Below are 13,586 nucleotides of genomic sequence, written 5' to 3'. Positions count from 1 at the left end.
CTATTGTGTCATGGCTATGCAGCAATTAGTGAACCTATGAAAAGGAACAAAGAACAGGTGACCGTAAGCAATCAACCAATAAGTAACTATGGAAACCAAGGAAACAGAGGAACAGAGAGGAATTGAACATAGGAACAAAACCAAAGCAGAAGGTGACAAACTCAATAAGTTTTTTTTTTATTTTTTATAAATCAATCTTGGTTGGTATAACAGCAATGAATTTGAAGCAATACATTTATACAAAATATACATAACTATACTAGAATATGATTTGAGAATATGATGGGGAAAGACAATAATATTAAATAGAAATGATCAATGCTTACTGAATATTAAAGACTTCAGGATTGATCTGTCGTTACAAATCACTGTCATTGTGAAATCTCCTTGATGGACAAGGTTTATATTAGTACTTGTTGTGCACAACGTTGATAGTTTGTTGGCAACGTTGATAGTTTGTTGCTGCCGTGTGTTTTGAGTTTGAGCTCCGTCAAGTTAATTCTTTGTCGTCTAATTTTTTATCTTAAAATCAATTTTATACACCATCATTTTCGTTTCTATAACATGTGAATATATCCCCTATCGTATTCTAAAACAAAAGCAATCAGAGCGCCTGGTTATCACTAGTTCTATTTTGACTTCCCGAGTCCGCTATTAGCATATAGCCTGCTAGCATCGCCAGCGTGGTTGCCGCTAATCTCACTTACATTAATACTCTATTCACACACATTACCATTGTTTTAATCACTGTTACTTGCTTTAATGGCGGATGTGTGTCTACCTTTGAGTGCAGGTGAGGACACAGATCCGCGACCTGGTGGAGAGGTAGACTCAGCTGAGAGAGCAGAGAGCCGCGCTGGAAACATCCCAGGCTGACGCTCACAAGTCCGAGGTAAGTATACAGCACGCTGCCAACTCTCCCACCACCTCTACTCTCAGAGAAACACATTCTCTGCACAGGCCCGGTGCACCCAGGACGCGATCTTCCCAGATGTCCTTCCGATGTCTTCAGGGAGGGATGACATCACAGGTTTGTCGGGAGATGCTTTATAATAAAAAACACAAAATGTTTATACTAGCTCTGGGATGTGATGGATGAAAAACACTTTCAAAAGTATGTGAACCCAAGTGATTGGTTATATTTCCTCACCCCGCATTATAATGAACACACAGCTGTTGTTGAAGCTGTATCTCTCATTTTCTCTCTCTGCTCGGAAGCAGAACGGCCCGTTGTCATGAGTTTGCACATTATCCATCTCCACAGTACAGTTCTGCTCATCCGGGTTTCCGAGGAGCCTTGTGCGGCCTTTGAAGTTGTCCAAGACATTGACTGGGTCGGTGTGGAACATGTAGCCACCTTTTTTGGTGACCCAAAGAACCCGAAGTCGAGTGACATATTCCTCCTCCATCTTGAAACTGCACGGTATTACCACACACGAATGAGGCAACGCAGTGATCTTGGGTATCACATCTGCCACGTGTTGGAAATAGGCTAAAATGATATGTGACACCATATAGTGGATTAATCAATTGTCACAGAACTGAAAATGTCATTTCTAATCATATACTGTAAATCTGAGAATAGACATAGGGGATAAAAACATACTTTCATTCTGCATTGGACTTGCGGGTTTTTGATACTCTGTAAGACAATTAGTAGAAAACAATAAGCTTGGGATTTTAAAGTTTTACTTATTGTTGGGTTCTGCTTAAATAAACTCTTGTATTTGTGATTTAGGCTAGAAACATGCAGTACGTCATGCAAGTATGTGAACATTTGGTTGCACACATGCTTTCATAGCTCGAAGCCTCCGTGTTCACATACTTGCATATGTGTTTCAGGCCTTAATCTTCACCATCTTTATGGCAGTCAGCACACGATTTGTTTCTTGCTTTTGCAGATTCAAAATGAATAATTTATAAAAAATAAAAAAAAATCTGAACAAGACCGCAACACACATAATGTAAGATTACTCACGTTGCACACGTAAAACAACAGATGCTTTAAAGTCTGCTCCAGAAAATTTTGCGGTGCAAATCAGTTTCTTTTTATTGTCCTCTTTTTCAGCCAGAAAGGTTATGTTGGAATAGCTGATCTGATCTAAACCAGAGAGTTTTTTGTTCCCCGTTGTGACCTGCATGTTCTCATAGTTCCATGTGATGGTTGGATTCTCTTTCTGGCAGGAATGGTAGACGCTACAAATGAAGTTCTTTGCGACGCCCTCTGTGACATCTGCCAGTTCAGGCTCAATCGTTATTTTATGATGAGCACCTGAAATTGAACTGAAATCTTGTAATAGGTTCCACTGTCTCATTGATAGTGAACTTATAGCTTATAGCATACATAACAGTTCATATTTGTGTTTACTCACATTCTGCACTTTTGTCCTCTGTAGCTGTCACTGTTATGCCACCATAATGTGTTACTGAACACTTAATAGTCGAGCGCTCTGCCTTTAAGACACCTGTGCGTATCAGAGTGATTTTCCACAGACTGTCTTTAGACTCATCCTTGATTTCGTCAGTTCCTTCTATACCGCTCAGAGTGATTGTTGGTTTGCTGTATGGACACGTGTGGGAAGCTGAACATGCTACTGTGACTGTGTCACCCGTCCTTTCACCTCCATAAATATAAATGCTGGGCTGATGTGGCTGTGCTACAATTGACAGAAACATTGGTATTAATACATAATATCAGTTTAAACCCCAAAATTGGTTAGAAGACAGTCAATGGGTCTATTGTTATGGTTATTAATGGCAACCACAAGAATATTTACATACTGTCAACAACAATAGTAGAGGTGACGTCATAAAATTTGTAGGTGAACCTTCCAACATTTTCAGGGTCAATCCATGTGTATAATTTCTCTCCATGGTGGGACAGTTCAAGGTTTTTGATCAGCAGACTGCAATCCCAACTTGATGGATCACCATATAAACTAGTTTTCCATCTGAACTTCTCAATGACATCATTTGGATACCATGGATCATAAACTAAAGGATAACCTATAGAGACCCACTGATACCACACAACTCTATGTGGGTTTTTGGGTGGGTATGATGCGTAGCTGAAAGAACATGGTATAACCAGACAGGAACCTTTGAGGCCACGAATTTCCAATGGCATTCTCACATACCATGCCAAAGCATCATTCAGCAGAACACCTGTGGGACAAAAGTTGGAGAACATTAATGGCAGGTAGATTAAGCCAACTTTTTCAAAAGTATTTCTTTTTGTTTTCTAACCACATGTTCTCTGCACATTCTCAATATAGTGAACATCCAAAACTATTACAGAAAAAAACTAATGTTGAGTGGACAAATGTCAAGTGGTGGTTGAAAATGCGTCAAGTAGGATTCCCTGCAAATTACCCGAAAAAAAAGATCCCACAACATTAATTTATTCTCTTATTTTGATTTGCCCTGCACGCTTAATAGACTGGTCCAAAATACAGCAACTAGAGTCCTCACAAGAACCAGGAAGTATGACCATATTAGACCGGTTCGGTCAAAACATTTTTATTACTGCATTTATATTTATACTGGTTGTTGCATGCCACCCAATATCTGGAACACTTCCCAACATTTAATCAGTATTACAGCATTTATAACTTATTATTTTAAGCCAATTCACACTGCACTGACAAATTATTATTATTTTTTTTTTCAGATTTTGTTGTGTCAGTTTGTTTCCTCATCAGTATCTGGTGGCATTGCTCGGCTCTTGTTTTTGCCGGCGTTGAATCAGTGTTTGCCTGTGGTCTGGAAATATCTGAGAAGTGACATACACTGGTGACTGTCAAATTCCTTGGCTTATCTGATGTAAATATCTAATCTTCTTATCTGCAATTTAGATTTTATGCACAATCTTAAACACAGTAAAATTACAAAGAGGCAGCACTGGGGAAGACAGAACAAAAGACCTGACCTGAAAAAAAACACCACTTTTGATACATTTCATAAATAGCCTTTCTAGATTTGATGTACTGTACCCTTATCAACGGCATCTATGAAGAAAAAGAGAGAAAAAATTATACCTTGTAAAAGCAGTTTAAGTAGCAGAGGTCCCATCACGATCCTGGGTTTGCCCTTAAGTAAAAACAAAAACAACTGTTGTTTTACATTATTATTATATTATTACATGTTATTTTATGCTATAAGTGGAGCCACCAAAGCAAGACAAATCGGGCTAAAATTTATGGAAAATGAAACCTTAAGACTTTGGTTAAATAAAATGTAATATACTTTTATTTCCATTCTTACCTTCTTAATGAAGTCTCATTCACAAACAAATGGATTGGATAGAAAAGTTCTATGCCAAGCCCTGCAAAATGTGAGAGACTGTGAAAGACAAAAACTCTGCACAATTATATGAAGAACATCCTATGAGAGGAGGTGTGAACACTCTTTACTATGACTCAAGCATGGTTGAGTCATAGTAAAAAAAAAAGGAATATTTTCTTTTCTTCCAAATAAGGATTTCACACCTAGTGTTGCATTGTGAACTAATTGTAGACAGTCTATGCTAATTAAGGCTAAGACTGCTGTATAGTCCACTCCGTACAAATACCCATTAAAATGGTAAATTTTTCAAGCTTTGGGTTTTGAAATAACTTGAATAGTACAGTATGCATGTGCTGCTTGATAAAACTAGACAAACCCTTTAGATGCAAATAAAGAATAAAACAACATCAGTCATCACTCTGGTTAAGTAAGGTTAGGGCATGTACAGTACATTTTACTTGCTAAACTTTGACAGTTGTTTAATTGATTTGTTGAGGTGTTAAAAAGTATCCCGAATCACTAAAACCCATTAAAATACATTTTAATACGTTTTAGTTGTGTTTAGAAAGTTTTAATGCCTGTCTGTGGTATTGCCAAATGAGGTAACATACACAATGTTCTTGTCTTGATCAAGACAGTTGTGAATATACAAATGATAGATTGGTGGTTTATTCATGAGTTCTTATTTGTAACTCATTTTAATCGTGATTTCAAAAAAGCAGGAACGTCCAGAATTTAAGATGAAATGACATTCTGCTTGGTGAAAATTCTATTCTGAAACAACCTGTCAAAACAGAGCATGAGATGAGAATGAGAGAAATTAAGTGAAGTGACATGTGGCCAAGTATGGTGACCCATACTCGGAATTAGTGCTCTGCATTTATCCCATCCAAAGTGCACACTGCACACACACAGCAGTGAACACACACCCGGAGCAGTGGGCAGCCATTTATGCTGCGGCGCTCGGGGAGCAGTTGGGGGTTCAGTGCCTTGCTCAAGGGCACCTCAGTCGTGATATTGAAGGTGGGAGAGAGTGCTGTACATTCACTCCCCCCACCTACAATCCCTGCCGGTACGAGACTCGAATCCACAACCTTTGGGTTATGAGTCCGACTCTCTAACCATTAGGCCACGACTCCCCCGAGAGTAAGAGAAATTACACGCCAAATAACCACACGCCAATGAGTAACAGTTTATATATTGCATCATGCTTTATTAAACCTTTAGGCTGCACGGTACAAATTAAATGTAACGATGTTATTTAAAAAAAAAACATACATTTTAGTATTTTTGGTCCATAATTCACTAAAATAAACACACAAAAACATATCTGAAATTATTCACACAAACATCTCACAAATTATTTATCAAAAATGACAATAAAAATACAGTAGGGGTCATGAACTGCATTTGTTTTATTATTATTTTATAAAGTTCATTTTAGGTCCACTTATATTGTTAGCAAGAAGAAAAAAACAACAATTTAGAAGTAATAGGCTATTTGCGATCCTGTTTTTGACCATCTCTGTAGAGCAGTCTGTTTTTCAGAACAAGAACGTCTCAACGAGATGTTTTGGCAGCTTGGTTTCAATAAGAGCTGTTTTTGAGCCAACGAGAAAGTTTTGAGTTCTGAAACTTACAGGATGTTTTTTTTATAGTTCATTGACCTGACATATATCAAACGATCAAGGGAAATTACATTTCTCAATTCATGACACCTTTAACTTTCAGCTTAAGGTTAGCAAAAAATGTTTAAATGTTTCTCACATATTAAAAAGTATGTTAGCACTATATATAACTATTATGTACTTAATTTGTTATAACTTTGCAATGTAAGCATCATAATAATATGTAAATACAGTAATACTGTACTATATGCATGTGTAGGCATTATAGGTCAGGCTTAAAATGCAACACTCCTGAACATGTCAGGTCTACTGTGTTCATCTTGGACCTTGAGCAATCATCCAGGTGGATGCTGCAAACTGGTGGTGGATGAGGAGATACCCCCTGACAATGTAAAGTTGAGTGCCTAGAAAAGCGCTATATAAATGTAATGAATTATTATTATTATTATTATCTAAAATGAGGCATTTTCCTCAGATATTTCCATATAAGTTGAGGTCTACTGTGTTGGTGTATTCATCATCGTAACTGTGAGCCTTAATGGAAAAGAGAGATTCAGAAATCAGATTTAATAGGAAATAACACATGTCAGTTATGAGTAATGAGATAAAATGTATGACCAACAAGAAATCAAGCACTAAACAACAGATGTTAACAATACTAAAAAGATTTTCACATGAAGTAATGGGAAAAGAATGATAAAGTATGTACTCACAGAATGTGATTTGGCCTCACTGAGGTGAATCATGTGAAAAGGAATTTGTAAATAAATAAATACATTGATCACAGCAGTTGGCTTATTTAAAAAAAAAAAAAAAAAAAAAGAGGGTTTTTTTTTTTTTTTTGGGGGGGGGGGGGGGGGGGGTGCAAAGACATTCTGAATTTAACTAAAATAAAACATTGATAAAAATCTAATTACACAAGATACTGGACTGTTGTAGCAAAGAGAATATTTGAGTACTGAGTACAGATATGAGTCATTCAATGCCATGAATAGGCAGTCAGTAAGATATTTCATATGCTCCATACCTCTTTGGTGATGGCATTCGAGTTTTGGAGAAAGGCTTGTTTCCTGACACTGTACATACGTTGTTTGCCCTGTGAAGATTCAGAAACCTCTGTCATACTCCAGTAAAACATGACCAAAAAAATGCTTAGGTATATTGAAGTAACTGTCCATAACACAGTGGATGTGGACAGAAAAAAAAAGATGTTTTCCCTGAGAATCGAACCCATGACATTGGCATTGCTAGAGCCATGCTTTACTGTTTTACAGAATAAACATTCACAAAAACATTTATTGGAATCAGACCTCCACTTTTATTAACATATAACACTATGATAAATCAAATCTGGTAAATAATCCTTAAAAAAAAAAAAATATATATATATACTTAAACCCTATCGGATAAGCATGTTACAAACTTCTGAAACACTTATATATATATATATATATATATATATAATTTACAAATAGTCATTCATAATGAACATGCAAATACTTACTTGTTGTCAAAATCCCTGTCAGTTTGATGCCCTTGACCTCTCCTTTAAAATATAGGAAAAATAGACATTGGTCTTTAGGATCAGCAAAATATATATAAGTGTTTTCAGTTATATATATATATTTTTTTTAGGTATGAAAACATTGGGCTGCATAGCATATTGTCGTGTTTTGAACGGCTAACTTGAACATAATCCCATAATGTTTCAAGAACACAATAGTCACTTCATTTTTAATGTTTTAATTTGTGTTTCAGACAAGAAGCAGATACCAGGCTCAAAAAAAAAGCCTAGTCTTTCTTTGCAATGACAAAAATAAGATGATATCCTTAACAGGCTGATAAGGCAGTGTGTGGGTACCTTGAAAATCTACTCCAAATAGACCTCCTAAATCAAAAAGAGGAATAGAAAAATGCAAATGAGAAAAAAAATGCATTTTTATATTTAATCTAGTCATATCGTCATTTACAGATGAATGTTTCACACAGCTACCACTCACAGCTACACTAATAGACATTGATAAGTGTTAATTTAACAGCTAGTGAACCGGTAGTGAAACATTTATATCTCTATTTAAAAACTAATGCTGTATTCTGTGCTGAATATAGATTTTTTTTTAGGACAGTACAGTGGCAATTTTTTCAATAACTAAAGATACTGTAAGCAACACGGATAACACTTTTAGAATAGGGAACACTTATTCACTATTAACTACGACTTTTCCATCAATGAATTCCTAATTTGCTGCTTATTAGTTATTAAGGTAGTTGTTAAGTTTAGGTACTGGGCAGGATTAGGTATGTAGAATAAAGTCATAATGAATAAGACATTAATGTGTGCTTAATTAGTACTAATAAATGGCTAATATTCTAGTAATATGCATGCTAATAAGCAGCTAGTTAAGAGACTCTAAAATAAAGTGTTACCCTTAGCTTACATATAAGACACAAAAAGTTACAAACATTAATATTACACTCTAAAAAATGCTGGGTTAAATACAACCCAGTGCTGGGTAAAATAGGGTTGTTCTGACCCAGCGGTTGGGTTAAAAGTTTAACCCAACCTTCATGTTAGTAACCCAACCGCTGGGTCAAAACAGCCCAATTGCTGGGTTTGTCCCTATGTTACCCAGCACTGGGTTGCATTTAACCCAGCATTTTTTAGAGTGTATGTTCATATTAAACTTTAATTTACAAGAAATAGATTAATTCTACAGACATGGGATATAACATTAAACTTTAAGTGCTATTACTTTTGAAAATTGCAACATGTCAAAGTTAAAAGCAAATAATTATAATAATATTCTATCAAAATACCACCTGTCATCAGAACAACTCAGTTTTATACACATACTCATGGCATCTGAACATTCTGAACAGATTAATCTAAAATAATTGTTGTGTACAACACCTTCAACTCCTGCTAATAATTGTAACTATATCTTTGTCTAAAAAACAACCATAACTAAAATCCAAAACATGCCATAGATTGAGTATTTTCCCGCCAGAGGATCTGTTATGTCCCGGTTTGTTGCAGAAGAACGCATTAGAAGCTGTTGTGTACTTGCCTCTGCTCTCTGCCACCAGGACCACTGCTGCCGCCATCTGAACGAAACCTGGTGATCACATAGAAGAATGGCAAGTTCATTCATAACTGATGGAGGTTGATCAATGCAATGCAGTTTAAAAACAATCAAAAATATACTAATTACCTGCGAGACATTCTTGATAGTCGACTCCACACTCTAAAAAAACATTTAAGACTTAGTAAAACAATTATGATGATTTTTACTTTCAGACAGATTGTTAACGTATGGCGTCCTATTGTCAAGTTTTATTGTCATGTTTTAACTATTCTAATTAGGAACTGTAGACGAAAACAGATCTGTGTGCTTTTATCAGCAGGAAGCATCTTTAAACAATATACTTCCCCTCTCCACCCCATTCAAAATAGCGCACTACCATAGTTTAATATCTGTCTTTATCTCTTTTTATAACAGAAAAACAATTTACTAATATTTTCTATTGTAACATGTATTAATAACCCAATGAGTTTAGATGTCTTTCCTATGTATCTTCTATTCATTTTCTATTGAAAAAAATAAGTTGTGATGTTATATACAGTACCTGGTGTATCAAAGTTCACTGACATTGACTTAAAAAAGCCTCATTTTAAAATAATTTTAAAGTCAGACTGAGGCACAATAATGTTCCAGGTAGAACTGCTGGTAATGCTCACCCATTGTCATTTCTGGATTGGAGATCTGCAATGCGCTTCCTGGGAACGATTTGAGTCATAAATAAATACAATTACCGAAACATACAAGAGTGTCATAATGCATTCTCAAATCCTCACAGACAAGTGCAGTATTTTAACAGAAATCACTCATTTGTGCATCATTTTCATTCACAGTGTAAAACTGTTTTAAGACTGTCTTTTTTTTTATTAGTCACTGATATTTATGTTATTTATAAGTCAGGTCCAGACTCACTTATATCTCTTGACAATGAAGAAACACAGTAATCCAACTAAAAGAGCAGCTCCAAGACCAGAGATGGATGGAATGAGGATGTGACTGAGAGTTGCGTGTTCTGGTGAAAAAAAATATATATATAATTTTTTTAATCACTAAGAAATAATTTTCTATTGATATATACATGATTTACAAAGAACAGTTGTATTGTTGTACCTTTCACAAAGATACGGTGAGTCGCTGTCACTTCGCCCTCGACATTCCCGTGGTGCTTGACTGTGCATGTGATAGAGGTGTGATCATCCTCTTTTTGAGGGATGAAGGTCAGGACAGACTCTGCTTCCCAGTTTCCATGACTAATGTCCTTGTAGCTCATGACGGCTTTTCCAATGTGGCTCCAGGTGAGAGTGGGCTGGTAGGACGGACAGGTGTGCCGGACAGAGCACTTGAAGACTGCAGGTTCACCCTCCGGCACAGACTGCTCAGCCTGCAGCTCTGGTTTTGATGCTTGCTCTGTAAATGCATTTTGAATGATTCACATTTAGGCTGCTTTCTTATTTTGTACCCTATTTAGTTGTTGTAATCACAGGTTGAGAGCTCAAAAGCACACTTACTTACCGATCATTGTAATTGAAACACAGTTTTCCACAAAGGAGTACTTGTCTTTTTGAGATGTTTCTAATTCCACCCTGAAACAATACGGGCCATTGTCATGGTTTTTGACCTTATCAATCTCCAAGGAGCAGTTGGAACGACCCAGTGAACCAATCAGTTTTGTACGACCCTTGAAACTGTCTTTAACCTTTGTAGGGTCTTTGTGAAAAATAATTTCATTCCAGTTGTCCTTCATGTGCCACATAGCTCTTATACGATCAGAGGGCTGTTCTTGAACAGGGTATTTGAATGAACAGGGCAACACGACACAAGATGAGACCAGAGCCTTCATTTCAGGCTCTACATGTACCTTCCAAACATCAGCAAACACGCCTGCGCAAATAACTGCAAAATAATAAGGATACAATTAGTAAAAAAATTCTGATTTTGAATAGCTCACCCAAAAAATTACAATTTGCTGTAGATTTACTAATCAACACAAGATGCAGGTGACTTTCTTTATTCAGTACAACAGTAAAGATCTTTTTTAGTTGAACCCAATGGTATACTTGGTGATTCATAAAATGCAAGTCCAGAGCTACCTTCACTTTGAGTGCCAAAAAAAGCAGATGCAAAAAACTAAATGAATCCCAGAGGCTCCTGACAATATATGTAAGTCTTATGAAGCAAACAATCAGTTTGTGTAAGAAACAGAACATTATTTAGAAATTTTTTTTGTTTCATATGCACAACGTACTGTACAGTACATAATGAGCACGAGCCTGCGGGACCGTTTGCCTGAGGCTGGATTAGGAACGACAATATTGTAAATAATGTTCAGTTTCTTATACAAACTGATCATTTTGCCTCATAAGACCTCGCCAGGAGTTGAGTTCACCCAAAAAATTACAATTTGCTGTTGATTTACTAATCAACACAAGATGCAGGTGACTTTCTTTATTCAGTACAACAGTAAAGATCTTTTTTAGTTGAACCCAATGGTATACTTGGTGATTCATAAAATGCAAGTCCAGAGCTACCTTCACTTTGAGTGCCAAAAAAAGCAGATACAAAAAACTAAATGAATCCCAGAGGCTCCTGACAATATATGTAAGTCTTATGAAGCAAACAATCAGTTTGTGTAAGAAACAGAACATTATTTAGAAAATTTTTTTGTTTCATATGCACAACGTACTGTACAGTACATAATGAGCACGAGCCTGCGGGACCGTTTGCCTGAGGCTGGATTAGGAACGACAATATTGTAAATAATGTTCAGTTTCTTATACAAACTGATCATTTTGCCTCATAAGACCTCGCCAGGAGTTGAGGGGATTCATTTAGTGTTTTTGTATCTGCCTTTTTTTTTTACTCTCAAAGTGATGGTAGCCATGGACTTGCATATTATGAAACACCAAGGACTGTGGGTTAAGCAAAAAATCTTCTTTACTGTTCCACTGAAAAATGTCACCGACATCTGAGGATGTGTAATTTAACAGTAAATTTTCATTTCTGGGTGAAATATTCCTTTAATAAACTTTTTTTTAAAAAGCATGTAAAGAAGTTAACATTTTAATAGAAATTATTATTTCTAATAAAATTCTAAAATGATTAAAATCATTTATTCATATAATGTATGGAAAGAAAACTTTAAAGTCATACTGTGAAGCCAGTAGAGAAAAAGTCCTGCCCGTACATCCATGGTGGACTGGACTCTAGAAACTGAAGAGGCAAAAACAATACTGATTTTTTGCACATACAATAATTTTTGTCTAGAGCACTGCATAGACCTCACTAATCATCAATTATATAGAGTTCATATACATTAACCTGAGAGTTAAACAGGGACACTATAGTGAACTAAAACCATGAATAATACTTATAAACTATATATAAGTATATATATACACACACTTTTTATATTTAACTTATTTCAGCTAGGTGCTATATGACAACATTTCTCATTTGCATTTAGTTGAACTAAAACTATTTAAAAAAACTCATAAAACGTCATAAAAACAATATATATACATATTTTGACATTCATAACTGACAAAAACACAACAAAAATCACTATAACTTTAAAATTATGGAAGTTGAATGGACATTTTATTTAAAACTAATTCAAAATATTAATAAAAACTATAATAGTATCTCAATGATACTAAAATAACACTGGTTCCCTGGAGATAAAAATTGGAACCGAAAAATGATCATTTATTGATCATACTGATGCAAGTGGAATCAGCAGATAATAAAGGATGTTGGCCAGTGAAATTTGTTGATATAAGAATAATAATAACAGTAATCAGTGATGACTTGAAGCGAATACAGATAATACCAATGAGATCTAATAAGTCAGACATGTACAAGTCTAACACCATTCTAAGCTCAGCATCTGCATATGCTCACTAGGACACAAGCGTGGTAGGCAAATGGAAAAAAGGCAAGTTAAAGATAGATATGGCCTCGCTTGGGAGATCAAGGGTGATTTTTTTTTTTTTTATTCCGTTATTATTTTCAGTTCTCTAGAAATATGTATGCGAGCAAATAATACTTTGCAAAGAAAAGGATACAATAATTAAACCAAGGATGATAAATATGCATCTAATATGAATCACACACTAGATAAAAAAATATCTGCAATAATCAATAAGCAATCAAACGTGATATAAATGTCAGATTTGTAAAAGTTGAATGAGGTCTGATCTGGAGTGCTGTGGTTCTGAAGTATAGTTGTAAAGAGGTGAGAAATGTTCTAGCGAAATATAGTCTGTGAGCAAATTTTTCCAATGCGTTATGTGAATAGTGTTTCTGAATCACACACTAGATAAAAAAATATCTGCAATAATCAATAAGCAATCAAACGTGATATAAATGTCAGATTTGTAAAAGTTGAATGAGGTCTGATCTGGAGTGCTGTGGTTCTGAAGTATAGTTGTAAAGAGGTGAGAAATGTTCTAGCGAAATATAGTCTGTGAGCAAATTTTTCCAATGCGTTATGTGAATAGTGTTTCGGGATTTCCAGTTCAAGAAGATGGCTAAAGCTACGAGGAGTATCCTTTTGTTTATTATTTCCTGATTGAGAGTTGATCGATCACCCAGT

General features: G+C 35.5%; 2 protein-coding genes across 2 annotated transcripts in view; both read right to left on the bottom strand.

The window, feature by feature from the left end:
* Positions 1-4,333, bottom strand: LOC107551197 (uncharacterized). The gene is made up of 9 exons (XM_016232738.1): positions 4,264-4,333; positions 4,038-4,089; positions 2,782-3,165; positions 2,373-2,657; positions 1,979-2,272; positions 1,607-1,642; positions 1,151-1,492; positions 979-1,045; positions 1-34 (listed from the first exon to the last, which is right to left on the bottom strand). Exons 2-9 carry the CDS (start codon positions 4,069-4,071, stop codon positions 1-3), a joined length of 1,476 nt encoding a protein of 491 aa, XP_016088224.1. The 5' UTR covers positions 4,072-4,089; positions 4,264-4,333.
* Positions 4,334-6,366: 2,033 nt separating this feature from the next.
* The window catches only part of LOC107551203 (sialic acid-binding Ig-like lectin 14), a 10,279-nt gene continuing 3,059 nt past the window's right edge, over positions 6,367-13,586 (bottom strand). The window contains exons 2-13 of the mRNA XM_016232744.1: positions 12,143-12,202; positions 10,505-10,885; positions 10,103-10,399; positions 9,905-10,004; positions 9,652-9,690; positions 9,125-9,157; positions 8,981-9,028; positions 7,774-7,800; positions 7,417-7,458; positions 6,940-7,008; positions 6,626-6,644; positions 6,367-6,446 (exon numbers count right to left, since the gene is read on the bottom strand). Of these exons, the coding sequence (XP_016088230.1) occupies positions 6,384-6,446; positions 6,626-6,644; positions 6,940-7,008; positions 7,417-7,458; positions 7,774-7,800; positions 8,981-9,028; positions 9,125-9,157; positions 9,652-9,690; positions 9,905-10,004; positions 10,103-10,399; positions 10,505-10,885; positions 12,143-12,182 (1,158 nt within the window). The 5' untranslated portion in view covers positions 12,183-12,202 and the 3' untranslated portion in view covers positions 6,367-6,383. The remainder of the gene's footprint in view (positions 6,447-6,625; positions 6,645-6,939; positions 7,009-7,416; positions 7,459-7,773; positions 7,801-8,980; positions 9,029-9,124; positions 9,158-9,651; positions 9,691-9,904; positions 10,005-10,102; positions 10,400-10,504; positions 10,886-12,142; positions 12,203-13,586) is intronic.

The sequence above is a fragment of the Sinocyclocheilus grahami genome, unplaced genomic scaffold (genome assembly GCF_001515645.1).
Source record: "Sinocyclocheilus grahami isolate Dianchi unplaced genomic scaffold, SAMN03320097.WGS_v1.1 scaffold418.1, whole genome shotgun sequence".
NCBI classification, from domain to species: domain Eukaryota; kingdom Metazoa; phylum Chordata; class Actinopteri; order Cypriniformes; family Cyprinidae; genus Sinocyclocheilus; species Sinocyclocheilus grahami.
Note: the sequence above shows the minus strand (reverse complement) of the source record. Positions and strands in the feature narration are given on the sequence as shown.